This window comes from Mustela putorius, unplaced genomic scaffold, assembly GCF_011764305.1.
Source record: "Mustela putorius furo isolate JIRA1106 unplaced genomic scaffold, ASM1176430v1.1 tig00003869_pilon_pilon_pilon, whole genome shotgun sequence".
Lineage (NCBI taxonomy): Eukaryota > Metazoa > Chordata > Mammalia > Carnivora > Mustelidae > Mustela > Mustela putorius.
The window spans coordinates 853,703-869,319 of NW_025422021.1; the positions used below are offsets into that span (position 1 = coordinate 853,703).

The 15,617-nt window shown below is 36.3% G+C and overlaps 1 protein-coding gene across 4 annotated transcripts in view; it reads right to left on the minus strand.

Moving 5' to 3' along the window:
• Positions 1-13,338, minus strand: part of ITPRID2 (ITPR interacting domain containing 2) — a 37,263-nt gene extending 23,925 nt beyond the window's left edge. For all 4 annotated transcript variants that reach the window (XM_013064808.2, XM_013064807.2, XM_004768945.3 and 1 more), the window contains exons 1-8: positions 12,989-13,338; positions 12,581-12,626; positions 9,586-9,635; positions 8,710-8,766; positions 6,108-6,147; positions 5,923-6,021; positions 4,542-4,750; positions 2,933-3,633 (exon numbers count right to left, since the gene is read on the minus strand). In XM_013064808.2, coding sequence (XP_012920262.1) covers positions 2,933-3,633; positions 4,542-4,750; positions 5,923-6,021; positions 6,108-6,147; positions 8,710-8,766; positions 9,586-9,635; positions 12,581-12,626; positions 12,989-13,199 — 1,413 coding nt within the window. In that variant the 5' untranslated portion in view covers positions 13,200-13,338. The remainder of the gene's footprint in view (positions 1-2,932; positions 3,634-4,541; positions 4,751-5,922; positions 6,022-6,107; positions 6,148-8,709; positions 8,767-9,585; positions 9,636-12,580; positions 12,627-12,988) is intronic.
• Positions 13,339-15,617: the final 2,279 nt, after the last annotated feature.

Here is a 15,617-nt window from a genome sequence, read left to right on the forward strand (position 1 = left end):
TCAGGAGAGAGACAGAATTAGAAACACTAAAATTTCAGTAGCTTAAAAAATTATACACACTTCAGGTAACAGTATATAAATTTGTAGAGTAAGACAAAGAACAACCCATTTACAGAAATAAACAGTTAAAAGTTCTCTTTCTTCTAATATTAAAGTATGAGAAATTTTTCCTTGATACCTAAAAAATGAACAATTGCTTATTAAGTAGGATCATTTTGGTTTAACTGTGGATCCTTCATACTACAAATCTATGGCTCTAGACTGTTACCATGATGTACTTAATAAAAATGAGCTATTTTGAGAGGAAACAAGAATCATCTAGGAAAGTCATTAAGAATTAGAAAACTCGAGAGCAGGGTTTTACGGCTTTTAGACACACTGAAAATTACAAATAGTTTACAAAACACTTTTTTTTTATAAGGCAAACTAACTTCTAATTGAAAATAGTCTCTGGCCTTTTATGTATTTTTTCTTAATGTGAGAAATAATCACTCTCACTCTCCAAGAACTGAGTCAGCCTTGTCATCTATTTAATTCCCCTTACGTTGAAGTATTTCCTGTCTTCACTCCTGGTGACTGTCAGAGCTTACCTTTGCCTCAGAGGGATGCACAGTCAGGTCTGCAACATTTTCTCCCACCTAGCTACCCAAAGCAGCTGGGATTCAGTTGATCTGTTTGAGAACTGGTTTACTGAGACAGAAAGGGAGTGTCCTCTAACTTATATTTATTTGCTGTTTTTACAGGAAGAAAGTTCCCAATAGGAATAAAACCTCAAGGGAAAGGAGTTTAAAAGAAAAACAGCAACAACCTACTTTGAATGGGATCTAAAAGTTTGCTTCAATAAGATTGTTCTCTTCATTTGTCAGTATAATTCAAGTCACACTTGGGAGAAGAGGAAATTAAAGAAACACATTATTTCCTTTCTTTATCCATTGTTCTACAAGCTCTCTTTAAAGTTCCCAACGGGATAAAAACACAGTTCTAGGAGGTTTTTATCCATATTTAAAATACATCTGAAGAACAAGGATTTGTTAACCTCAAAATTCCCCATATTTACAATTCAGTCATGGTTGATCATATCCATATATTCTTTTTTTGAAAACAAAAACCTTATATTATTCTTCAACCACCAATGCCTGTAATTTTGTATTTAAAAAAAAAAAAAAAGGTCACTTCCAAGTGACATTACCATCTTCATTAATTGCTTTTGCCAGCAGAGGGAGCAAAAAACCCCCCATAAAACCCCCACACATTAAACCATTAAATGTTAACCTGTCACCAAAGCAGATCTAGTACTTTACAAATGTTTTAAAGACCTTTGTGTATGCTATCAATAATTTTTAAAATATATAGCTTAAAATTCAGGAACTCTAGGAATTAAAAAGCAAGTTAAAAAGTGTCTTCTCATCAGGTCATCTGCATTAGATTTGCAAATATCTAACATAATTTGCTTAAATTTTCATACTCTGCTATTAAATTAAAACACAGAAACCCACTGACATATCTGTCATAGAAAAGGGTCCTTAATGAAAGGCAAATAGTTACACTTTAATTATTAATGGTAGGACAAGTTTGGACCAAAACAAAGTCAAAAGGAATCAAATAGTAAAATAGAACAAAAAGAGGTTTTTTATGAAGTAGTCATCTTATGAACTCATTATAATGAGAAATACATAAGAAATTAAATAGGAGAACTATAAAGGATATATGAAGAAATAAGGGGAAAAGATGCTCACAAATAATGTAAACTATTTCAAAGGACTGCTCCTCTCCCTTTTCATTTTTTAGTTAGAATTAGAATAATAAAAGATAAACTCAAAGACATTCAAAAAAGATAAATAGCTATAAAAACAATACAAATTTTTCAATAAATAAAAAAATCTTCACTAATGTGAGAGATACTCAACAAAAGGACATTTATGAGCAGAATCAATTATCTCATTTTTCAACTCCCTAAAATAATGGCATGTGATTCTAAAATTACTGGGAGTTACCACGATATAACTAATGCCATTCTGCAATAATACTGTCCCTTATGTAACTTTCAGCCATACTCTTCAGCAGTATATGTGTGCCTCAGTTTCCTCATGTGTAATATAAGACCAGCACTGCCTATCTCACAGACTTAAGAGAGAAGTACTTCAAGGATCTTGTACAGTGCCTGCCATAACAAAGGTCTTGATAAACTTCAGTTTCCTGTCTCAAACTATACAGTGCCAATTTTAAGTATTAGCTCTGACCATTCAAAAGTAGTTTTAGTTGACCTCATCAAATGAATCTCTATCCTGCCCAATCTGTAATTTATGTAAATGCAGTAATATCTCTAGGTAGGAAAAAAAAAAATAACCAAACATTGGTCTTCTAGGCTTGCAGAAATTATATTCAATGGTGTTTCAAACCTTCTTCCTTGAGGTTCCCTCTCCTCCCGTTCAGAAACATACCATCTTTGGGTTCTTCCTAGTCCCATGCCAAAAACCTATCTTTCTCAAAGAAAGGTTTATTCACACTTATCCTTTCCAGTAAGATACTTTGAGAAAAGCGTGCCTAAAGGCACATAGAAATTTAGTAGCAAAAAAAGAACTCAAACTTCTCTTTTATTTTAGAGGCTGTTTTTAACTATTATGCAATACTGATTTTAATTTAAATATACTCTCTCATGGCATCAAATGGAGAAAGGGGGTTAAAGTTCAGGTATTGTCATGAATAACAGAGGACCTAGAGGAGCTGATGAACTGTCACATTACCCTGGCAATGCATAATCCTGTGACCAATTCTTGGTTCTTGAAACATAGAACTAAAACTTGAGAAGTCAAAATTAGGATGATTTTCTTCTCGTATAAATCTACTAACTATCTTTGTTTTATAAACATATTTTTGGCATTTTTTTTTCCTAACTCATTATTTGAAACAGGCCTCAGTAATATTTACCTACCTCTTCCATTTCAAAGGAGTCCTTTTGCTGTGCCATTATATTTCTTATGGATGGGATCGTAAGAGGTGCACATGGCTCCTTCTCAGGTGTGGACACATGGGCGCTTTTCACCTCGTTGCCATTTTCTGGCTCACTGTGCCTGGACATGTTGAAATTGTTACCTAAGTCAGATTCTACAATACCAGATTCCTCACCCAGTTTATTCGCATGACTTTGAATTTCTTCACTTAGTTCACCTTCAGTTTTTTGGTTAAAATTCCTATTTGCTTCATCACAAAGTCTATCAACATCAGCATTCTCCATAACAGCTGCTGAACTACCTGATACTTCTTCTGTAACTGTAGCCAACATAGAAGATGAGTCTTTCTTCTTTACAACTTTTTGAGACTTTTGATCATTTTTATTGCCACTTTCTTCCATCACTGAAACATTCGGGATCTTTCCTTTTTCGATTGTTGGGGAAGGACTACTACCTTCTCCTTTTTCTGTTTTATCAACACATAAATTTAGTTTTGATAGTGTTTTCATTAAACGATTTGCAGTGTTACTTCGGGTTAAAGGTGGAGGTGAGTCTGTCTCCTTGTTAGAAGTCACTGAAGACATACTCCCAATTCTCTGGAGGGGAGTCCCAGAGACTTGAGAATATAAAGAAGAAAAGGCATTGGCCACAGTAGTAAGCACTTCAATTTGACGAAAACGACCTACAAAAAGGAAACAACATTAATTATATATATATATTTATCTGTTTATATATGTATACATTACTAATATGTATATGTATACATATTACTACTTTCCAGAATGCCAATAATTGAACTTAGACCACAAAGATCTGGTTATAAAACCAGAACTTTTTTCCTTATCTAACATTTTTAAAAGTTCTCTACATTTACTGGGAGAGGGAGGAAGATTTTTCACTGTAAGCACTAGAATTTATGTTTTAAGAATTTATTTAAGAATTTATGTTTTATGACTTAAAACCAGAAAGAAAAACAAAGTATGACAACTCTGAATAAAACAGAAAGGACCAGCTATTGATCAACAGCTATGATTCTATTTTTATGTCTTTGAATCCATTAAGACTCTTCCAAATGTTCTTTCAAGAAAATGTACATAAGTGTGCATTTTATACCTAATTGTTGGGAAGGGGGTAGGTAGTAATGGATTTATAAACCTCTTAAAGCTGTTCCAAGGACCACCTAGGATCCCGTTTTTTGGAACTTCTATGCAACAGAGAAAAATAAGATTAATATAAATAAAAATTGGCAAATTAGACATGTTATTTTAGATATATAGAAAAGCACCTAAATTTCACTGACTTTATTTAATAGTAACAAGACTCTCCCCTACTTCTTCCCTTTTTGAACATCAGCAATCTGGAGGTAAGTTTAAGATAAGTACAAGGTTCTACTGTCAGTTATAGTAACACTTAAGAACGAGAAGAGGAGAAAGTTAACTTCTATAAACAGAAAAACTAAAAATTCAGAATAAGTAAAATAGCTATTGTATTAATTTCAATATTTAAATTTCCAGTGTTATTCCTAAAAACTAATAAGGTTTTAAAAAATAAGACCATCTCACTCTGTATGCTAATATTTAAAAACCTTACTTGTTAAAGCATAATTTGGGTTTTCTACTTCCATCCGTTGCATTTGAGCACTCAAAAATACTTTAATATCTATCCCTCTGGCAAATGATGATGAATTAAAAAATCTGGAAGGAATTTTAGAAGCAATATCTGGTTCATCTCGTCCAAATCCAAGATTATAAAGAATTTCTTCAGGATCTTCCTCATAAAGTTCCAACAATTCTGAAACACTACAAAAAAAAAAAAAAAAAGAAAGAAAGAAAAGAAAAGAAACATCAAGATATAAAATAAGTTTATAGTCCACATCACATTATAAAAAAGAGCTTCTGGTCTTTACGCCAATATTTATTTCAGCATCTTTGTATACTGTGTACTAAATGTGATATAACTCTTAAAAAGAGTCCATTCTTTCAAACTGTTAGGACTGGGAAAAAGAGCTAGTTCCTGATCAGATACTCAGCAAGACTCCCAAAATGATTCCTCACCTTATTTTTTTTGTCATTTTAAAAGAGTCCCAGTAAAGCAGCTAAAACAATTAGAGGACAGCTGAGAGAGAATAAGGAATAAACAGACAAAAGAAATGAAAAGGGAAAACACACTGGGAAGGTGGTAGCAAAGAACATTCTGCAGAATTTGAGCTTTTCTGCTATCTTTGGCTGTCACTGAAGATGCAATATAGGTAACAAGCTGAACTCAGAAAGGGAGGGAGGGGCCTACATTCAAATTTTCTCTAACCACTTTCACTCAGGAAGTAGGAGGAGTAAGGAAGGTATGGAGAGAATGGGTTATTCAAAAGGTAAGTTCTTGCTCTGATTCTATAGAGAATTAAACATTTCTTATCTCTTCCTCATAGCAGTGATGATCCACCCTTAGGAGATTTACTGAGGAAAATGTTAGAGATGAAACTTGAACTGAAGAAAATTTCAATTTGTTTCAGAGAAAATGCTCAGATTCCAATACAATAATCTGCGTGACAATTTAAACTGGTCCCACAGGCCCTTGTACTTGCCTATTTTAATATATATTTTGAAGAACTTTGATTTAATATGTTGAAGATAAGTCTATGCTTAAATATCAAACTTTATATTAGAAAGGTTTGATTTTTTTATGTTCGAGTGACTCAAGACCCTAAAAAAAATGGAGAATTTTGGAAGAAGTTATTCCACTATGGACTTCCTCTTTCAAGTTGTTGATAAGGCTCAAAATATTCATTATAACAAGAATTCCAGCAGCATTTGCTGCTTTTTCTTTAATCTTAACTTAAAAAAAAAAAAAAAGCAATGAATGCAACATTTTGGATTCTTTTTGATTTCATACTATCAAGCCGGATGCAAACTAAAAAAGTGGTAAGAATAGGTCATCTATAACACAATATAACTAGTATAATTTCAGAATAAGTTACCTTGAAACTGTCCCACTACTTTTCCCAGATCCAGTGGAATTCATACTTCTTCCTTTCTGATGAAACTGTAGTCTTCTCTCTTTGGCCAAGATATTATTGCTATAAACAAAATTAGACTATATAAAACCTTATTTTCATAAATGTTCTTCATTTTTGAAAAGAGAACAAACAGCACAGCTACGTACCAGTTTTCAATTTGAGTATCCGTTTCATGGAGGTGGTTGGCTACAGGTAAAAGAACAGATGCAGACCAGAATTGTTAGTAGGACAGTAACTGTGATATAGTCAACAAGAAAGAAGATTAGCCAAATATTACAGTTAAATGCCTACCATCCCAAACTCTTGTCTTGGTTCATTAAATCTGAATCATTAAAAGTCTCACACAGATCAACACAAACAGAACCAGAAACTTCAGGAAATTGTTTTAATTTGTTAGCACTGTGTAAAACAACTACCTTAACTAAATGTTTAAAATAAAAGACATATAGATAACCAATTAAATTTCTTTAATAGTTTGAAATAAATAAGATACATAGCATCTGCAGTAAATGTGGTTCTAATTAATATATTTAAAAGCTGTTATTAAAGAAGACTTTAAGAGCAAAAACATGATTTAGCATTATTTAAGTGTGGCAACAGTATACATAAATTTCCACTGTGGTTTTTTTTTTTTTAATATTTTATTTATTTATTTGACAGAGAGACAGAGAGAGAGGGAACACAAGCAGGGGGAGTGGGAGAGGGAGAAGCAGGTTTCCCGCCGAGCAAGGAGCCCGATGTGGGAGTGGAACATGACCTGAGCCAAAGGCAGCGGTTTAACGACTGAGCCACCCAGCTACCCCATCCACTGCTCTTTAAAAGGCTAAAAATTCATCCCAGTTACAACCGATTTTTTATGTATCTACTTTGAAAATTTATATTCATTTCAAAATAAGTTTTCTTAAGAAGTTACTTTTTAGTTTTATCCTAGACTTAAACAGATAAGTATTGTTAATGTTAATTTAAAGTGAGTTAAATTGCCTGCATTTAACTTTTATAGACAAATACAAAGAATGGGAATAATTACAAACGTATTTATTTCAGTATGCCAGATTTCTTTTTTTTTACTCCTGATCTGCAAAGCCATGGTAATTTTTTATATTTCTTTGTACATTCACTCAGGAAGGTGCCTAACATATCGCATTCAATAAATATTTACTGAAAGAATGAAAATAGTCTTGATATAATTTTCAGTATTACAACATAATATTTCCATTCTTCTCTGGAACTTCCTTTTAGGTTTTGGTGTCCAATAAACTCAATCAATATGGATAAACAGGCAGAACAGAAATAATTCCTAGGGCAGTGAAAATACACACATGATATAATAATAGATAACATGTCATTATACATTTGTCTAAACCACAGAACATACATGACCAAGAGTGAATCCCAGTGAAAACTATGGACTTCAGGTAATGATGATGCCTCATTACAGGTTCATCAATTGTAACAAATGTACCACTCTGGTGGGAGAAGCTGATAATGGGGAAGGCCATGCATATATTTAGGCAGGAAGTACAGGAGAAATCTCTATACCTCCAGCTCAATTTTGTGAATTTAAACCTATTTAAAAAAAAAATAAAGTCTAAAAAAATTCCATACTGTGAAATTAAGTCAGATGTGAAAAGTGCTATTTACAGTAACACTGAAATGCATTTTAATAAGGGGCTGACAATATGCTCACTGTACTAATTAGTAAGCAGTAAGTTTAACCTCTTTACAGAGTTTATTCCTTGAAAGCACATTAACTGAAATAATAAAACCTAATATATTCACATATTCTAGAGCTGAAGATTAGAAGTTTCTAAATAAGTAATCTACCATACAGACTGATTCCAAACAGCAAAAGATCAAGGATATTACATTCAATGGATAAATTTACTATTCATCATTATAATTTAAGAGATTTACATTTTAAGTCTTTTATAATTTGAAAAGATTTAATAACATTTTTATTTTAATTATTTAATTTAAAAAGATTTAATAAAATCCTCAATTCTTTTTTATAAAAAGCACACATTCATAACCCAGCTACACAGGTACCAATAATCTTCCAATACCAGTAAAATAACAAAATAATAAAAATGTTTAATTCTACATTGTGGAAAACTTTACTATGAATCTACTGGACTAAATAATAACATCAGTGAAAATTTAAACATGGCACAATGCACTTTTAAAATATTAATGCAGTCTGAAATAGACATCAGCATAATGATTTCTAATTAAATTCTAATAACTCTATTTTGTTTTTGTCCTTTAGTGCTCTAAAAATCTGGAAAAAGAGAAAGGGGAAAAGATAGGAAACACTTGAATACAAAGAGAAAGACAGGCCACAGCTGTAAGTCTGACATAAGGCTACCTCATACTAAAAATAAGCTTCAATTTAGTCTTCTCATGTATAAATATTTAAGTTTCCTTCCTTCTGGTAGGGCAGTTCTTCCCTCAGTTCTATGACCATTGTTTGCCCCCAAACAGTTCCTTTAACCAATTAAGTCCAAGGAAGACAAGAACACTTCACAGTGGTTTTCAGGGCCATTTCTACAAGCATCCTACAAGCTCTAACTAGACTATTAACATATAAAGACTCTGTAAAATGTGTCTGAGCCATTTTCAAGACCTTTAACTTTGGCTCTGAGAACTGTACACCTGAAAGCACTTGTTTTTTTTTGGCTTTTTGGTTTTTTTGTGTTTTTGTTTAATTTTAAACCTGTATGAAAATACAGTACTTCCAAACAAATGTACCTTCAGCTCCCAAAGATAAATCATCTTCAAAACTGCCTCCATTTCTCACAAGTACACCTGAAAGAAACATTAGAAGACTCATCCTGGTGTTCTGTTCTTCTAGATCCCCACATGAAATCATAGTTTTAGCTAAAGCAAATTGACCAAGCAAAAAAATAAGATACAATAAAGTATTTCAAACCTGACTGTACTCATCATTCTTATTATATCATTTCAAAAATCAAGTATAAGTTTTACTCTATCGCAAACAAACCATGATTTGCAGCCACGTAAAGTTGTTAAAAGCCCCCATATAGGCTATTTTATACTTACTATGTCTTTGAAGATATTCATTTAGCTAACATCTTATCCAAGAGTTTCATGGAAAATCAGATCCTGGAGCAATCATTTCTTTTACCTCCCTTAACAGTCAGGAACTCAAGCTAGACTTTTCTAATACTATAAATGTTTTTTACATGCCTTGCTGCTACCTGCACATTCTTGTTGTACTTTGAACTTTAGAATTCTGTCTTGCACAGGTGGTAAAATTTCAGGTGTGGCAATTTCAGTTAATGTAAGCAAAGAAATGCTGCACTAAAGCTGACCCAGTTCACTTACTATTTTTCTTATATTTCCATACCATATTTCTACATTTCACCAGTCTTCATAGTATCTAACTAGACAAAAATATGAGTTTCACCACTGTGGAAATTCAATAATTTGTTTAAACTATCCACTGTTTATGGTTTACAACAAAGTTTCTTTCTTTTGGCTTTTCTCTCAGAATGGCATAGTTATAAAGTGAACATTACTTTTATAATTTATATATGTATACATTCACTCAAATAAAGTAGGGCTCTCATAAAGAGCATATTTAGAAAGGCAACTTTCTCTTACCCTTGAGCGTATTACTGCTTTGCTCATCCAGTGAGGCTCCCAAAGGGGTACTGAAACCACATAAACATATAAACCTTAGTCTTAAAAAGCTATCTGGAGAGTTGTCACTGCACAATTTTACACTTAAAGGATCATAGCCAAGCAAGCTTCTAATCACAGTTTAACTCTCCTCCCCAAACACAAAAGGAATGCAAGTGTATTACATAAGTAATATCCTACTAACTAAGCAAACACCTATCCTCAAGTCAGTTCACCAGGAATGATTTAATCACAAATTTGATCTGCCAACAGTTAAGAGCAAGAACTATAATTACAAATGATACGAATTAGCATTTTCTTTACAAAAACAGAAAAAAAGAATGTCAGCAGGCATTAAGAAAATGTCTGCTCCCTTCAATCCTTTCCCTAGAAACAAGAAACAGAATTAAAAGAAAACAAATCTTTACTTTCATAAAATTTAAAAGTCAGAGTCTAGTTAGAGATAAGGCTCAACATTTTTTTTTAAAACATCATCGGTTAAACCTATCACCAGCATTTTAGAACATTGCTCAGTGCATCCCTTACTCCAACTATCTTTTTTGGTCTAAATGAAGAAGTTTAAGATTTTTTTTTTCTGTTTTTAAACTATGAAATATACATAAATTCATTTAACTCTAAAAACTAAAAAGTCGGCTTGAGAATCAACCTTAGAAGCAGCCATTGCTAAAATTCTTTCACATTCTTTCTGTTCAAACACAGATAACTTAGAAATCTTTTTTTAATGTGAAAATGAAAATGTTTTTCATTTCTTTCCCAAAACTAAATTATATTAAGAAACTTGTTTTATTTTGAAAGTTCTGTTTTGTGATTTGAAGCTTTCATCAGTAACAGTTTATACCTGTTAAAAATTCACAATCAGGTATGGGACCATAAAAATATCAGTCTCAAAAAATATTACTGAAATGACAATTTTAATGTTAAAACTTTCTGTAAGCAGTGGCAGTTCTTTGAAAATTAGTGCTTTTGAAATGTAAAAGAAACACAGTTACAATAAAGACAATTAAAAATTTTGAGCCAAGTTTTTTCATATATTTTAATAAAACTGGAATTTATGCCTTTATAAAGTCCTTCTTCTTGCCTGGGCCAGTTCCTTAGGACAAAACACTATATTACTCCTTCTGCAGATTTCTCTACGGGTGGGTGCAGTAAGAGAAAATGGCAAATAAAGAGAATATAACTGCCATTCTCCTTCCGAAACAAGTTTCTCACTCTTAAAACTGCTCTCTTCCAAATTCTCTGAAAAACTATCCTTTCTTCCAAGAAATTTATTTCCACTTAGTCAAAAAAATGATTATCAAAATAAAGATCCCCCTTTAAAGAATGACAAATGGTATCTTTATTCAGGACATGGACAATAAGAAAAAAAAAAGTAAGAATGTATCAAGGGGGAAAAGGTAGCTTTAGATCACTTATAATGTATAAAGTAGGTAGTTGCCTAACTCTGAAAAGGATCTTAAACTTACAGAAAAAAAAAAAAAAAACTAGAGTTGGATATATCCTAGTAGTCCAATCTGTGATAATATAGCTAACATTACAAGACAATTTATTCTAGCTTTCCCAGGTACAAATGAATGCCCCTTTTGTACAAAATAGGCTCAACTGTAAGGAATAAGAAGGAAATCTACACAGGAAACCTATGAGGGAAGGAGCAGCAAATGACAGAATCTGCCTACATAAAATTAGCAATAGAACTTTTGGAATTTTCAGAGATGGTTTGTCTGATGAATAATATTTACCTCCTGCATTTATCTTACAAGATAAATGTATTGTTCACTTGATATGATCGCATATAATCTTAATTCCTATACATCAAAAAATAAACACAATGTGATTTATCTCTTGCTGTTAAACATTATTTTTGATTCATCTTTAGAGAAAAGGTCCATATACTTCTTCATATCTCGAAGGGTCTAAGACACCCCCAATAAAGGTTAAGGAGTTTTGTACTGAAAAGTGCTTTTTAATTCATAAAATTACTCAAAAATCCAGGTAACTCATCAAAACAGGACATCAATAGAGTAGTGGCCAATATTTTATCTGTGTTTAGGGAAGAAAAATAAGTTGGCATATATAAAAATCACTTCTCTTTCCTCCAAAATACATTTCCCTAGCTCTGTAGGTACCTGAACAAAAGATTAAGAAAAGCCCAAAATAAAATGGCAAATATATGCAGAAACAAACACCTTAACTGAATTAAAAAGTAACATTCTTCATATGAGATTTTACAAATAAGAAACTGGAAAAAAAATTAAAATATAAAACAAGCTCTTTTTTACTGTAGTAAGATTTACTTGCAATATAATTCATCTCCTCTTGTATTTTGTCAAAAATTTGTACCAGTTGCCAAAGCATGTAGTTAGATTTATGCCATTTGAATGCCTTCAAAGCTCTATTTCCCCTCGTGCATTCCAGTGCCATTTAACAAATACACATCCAAGGAGTAAACTTCAAGAACAAAGCTAGCTGGTTTTATAGCTGTCCAAATAGAATTAAGGCGCAAAAGTAAAATCAAAGCCCAGTTCGTGTTGTTAAGTAAATTAAATTCATCTAAAACACATTTGAAAGGGAAATAATTCCATGACAGATAAACAGATGTCAAAACAAAGGCAAAATAAAATACTGTGTGAAATGTGAAAATCCTTTCGAATAAAAACAAGGCAAGAATAAGAACACTGCATGATTATTTGTTTCAGGTCTCTGATCTCTGATGCTAACATCATGCACAGGGGCTGAAGTCCTAACAACTGTAAAGTCAACACTGTCACCAAATAATCAGCGGTCACAGCACTCCATTTCTAATCTTTTGGAGGAGGAAACTATCCGCCAGCTCACTTTCCGGCCTATAGCTCGCAACGGCCACGGGACCCACAGCCGCTGCGGCCCTAGTGACTCCGCTGGGGAGTGCCATCTCCGCGGATCTCCCTCTGGGACGCGAGCCGCGAAAGCGAACACTCACCGGCAGTCCTTGAGCCATATCGCAATCTTCTCGTTGGGCACGTTTCCTGCGGGGCAGAGTGAGGGGACAGCTCGTTACCAACGCCAGGGGTACTCCCACCGCGGGGTCAACCTGGACAAACCCATGTAGGAAAATCTACTGGGGTTAAATGCAGCCTCAGCAACATGTCTTAGTGTCCATCTGAAGGGAAACGAGATGGCACCGGGGTGTCTGTATTGACTCTGGAGACGTCCCGCCAAGCGCACGCATTTAAAGGTCCAATGTGTCCCCTCTCCCCCGGCTTATCAAGCTCTGGAGGATCTTCCAGAACTCACAGCAGTCGCCCAGGGCGCACGAGACTTTCCCCCGCCCGCCAGCCTGCACCTCCCGGAGTCCTCCGCCCGCCGGGGCTCGGCCGGGTGCACAGACCTCTTCCCGCCGCCGCCGGCAGCTTCGCGCCCGGGAGGTCCTCCTCGTCGTCCTCGTCCTCGTCCTGCGTCGTCGCTTCTGTGGACAGGTCCTCCGTTTCCGACGCCTGCCAGGAACCGCGGCACTTGGCCCAGGCCTTCCTCCTGCGACTCGCCACTTGCCACTCCAGTTCCTCCTCCGCCTCCGCCGACGCCACCAGAGGCCGGTCCATGGCCGCACCGGGGGCTCCGCTGCCGGAGCCTGAGTGAGACACGGCGGCGGCGGGGACCCCCCGCCCCTGCTGTCAGCGCCCAGCCGGGCTGGGGGCCCCGGGAAGCGGTAGCGGGCGCGGGAGGGGGCGGAGGAGGAGGAGAAGGAGGAGGAGGAGGAGAAGGAGGAGGAGGGGACGGGAGGGAGGGAGGGAAGGAAAGGGAGGGAGGGGGCAGAGGGCCGGCGCTTCACATGTAGCCGGCCCGGCGCGGCGCGGGAGCGCGAGTGGCCCGAGCGAGCGCGGCTGAGAACGAGCGCCGGCCGGCCCGCCCGGGTCCCGCTCCCCGCCCCCAAGGCCCCCGCCTCCCGCCTCCTCCCGACAAGCCAGGGGCCGGGTCGGCTGCGGCGCGTCTGCGCGCCCCTCCTTCGGCGGCGTCCCACGCCCCCTTCCGGCCGGGGGCGCGCGGGGCGGAGCGTGGCGCGGCGCGCGCGGAGTGGGGCGCCGGGTCCCTCTCGCCTTGGCCTGCGGAGTGGGCGAGATTTGTTTGCTTGTTTGTTTGTTAGCGATCTTTGTTTCCTGTCAACTTCTCTCGCAGAAAACCTGAGGGAAGGCCAAGCGCCGCTCTTCGCCGCTTCAAAACAAGAGTCGACTTGGGCTCGCGGACTTCACTCAAGCCGCGAAGATGAACGCGCGTGATTGGTCTTTGTCAAAATGTCAAACTGGAGAAGACCAAACTTCGTGAAGTGCTACTTTCATGCTTAAGAAAGTTATTTATCGTGGTTTTGTTACGTATGAAAGTGAATTGAGAATGTTTAATCTGAAATTCCACAGTGAAGTTGAATAAAGATGAAGGAAAACAAGAGCAAGGAATGGCTAGGAAAATGTAGAAATATTTGCTTGGATTTTGGTGTTTACAAGATGCTTCAAGAAACAAATGATGTTAAAGTTCAGAACTCTCTTAAAAATGCGTTTGGTCATCCCCCCCCACCCCCTTTTAAATCTCATTTAGTATAAAGACCAAAATCCTATTCAAATATCACATAGCGACTTACGATGGTTTACCAATATCTACAAGACCATATCAAAAATCGAAACTAACTTTCCAGCACCACCATTATATTCTGGGCCTATGTAATGTGTGTACTGTGAAACTAGAAGGGGTGCTAGAACACTGTTACTAGCATCTCATTGTCTTGAAATTTCACTTTATTCTTTTTCTGAATCTTAAAAGACTTTCCAGTCTTCAAGAGTCTGTTAGCAAAATGCCAGTAACCATGTAATAATGGCTCTACAGAATAGGCTAGAACCTAGTCCCCTGTAGGAAAGGTAAGCAAGAGAGAAAGGGAAGTAGCTGGAGAGGAGGTTCTGAAAGGGGTGGTAAAAAACCACACACAACAAAATATGCTGTCTTCACATTTTCATTCTGGGCCCTGACCGATACCACCATTTTCATTTGGGGCTCTCAGCTTCAACTCCATTATCCCCACGTGCTGTTGCTGTCTCTCTGTCCTTGCATCTCAGTTTATTGCTGTTCTTTCTGTCCTGTACTTTCATGAATTTCAAGATCCAAGTCAGAACTTTTCCTGAACACATCTTTCCACCACTTCTGGTCACATCTCTCCCACAATCCCCTGATACACAACTGAATGCCTAGGTCACTTATGTTGAGACTGAATTATGTAATAAATAATATGACTGGCCTTTGAGGGTGTATGTTTGACTTCCCAGCCACACTGTAAACTGTGAGAGATTAAAGAACATTATTCTGTATTCTTCTTTTACCCTCTATACTACTAGTACAGTGCTTATCCCACAGGAATGATGACTTCTGTTGAGGTACATGTTCTGTTCTTTATGTTCTTCCGAGTGGACAAATGGATAAAGTATTTGCTTCATGTTGTTTTCCTAAGGCCTGATTTTTTTTTTTCAAGGTCTTAGACTGAAAGAACGTGCACATGCCAGAATTAAGGTAGGGTCAGATGGAGAGTGAGACTCTTAAGCAGGCTCTGCTACCAGCACAGAACTGGTTGGGGCTGCATTTCACCACCCTGAGATCAGGACCTGAACTGAAATTAAGAGTCTGGCACTTCTAACTGAGCCGCCTAGGTACCCCTCTAAGGCCTATTATTTTTTTATTTAGCTTTGTTGTTTAAATACTTTTAGACAGCAAAGAAGTTTTGAGAAAGGCAACAGTGAACCATATTTTAAATTTAAAAACCAACCACCAGAGTCAAGCAATAAAGAAAGGGGTAGGGGGGATGCCAGCAGGTAACATTAGAATAGAATATAGAAATTGTTGAATCTCCAATAGCACAATTGTATGTTTTCTTCTACATGGAAATTTTTAATGCAAAATGTTGAAGGTACAGAAGTAGTTGGGAAGGAAATCCTTGAAATAGTAAGCTATTTTGGAACGTAAAGGGTTTTAACTGCATTCTC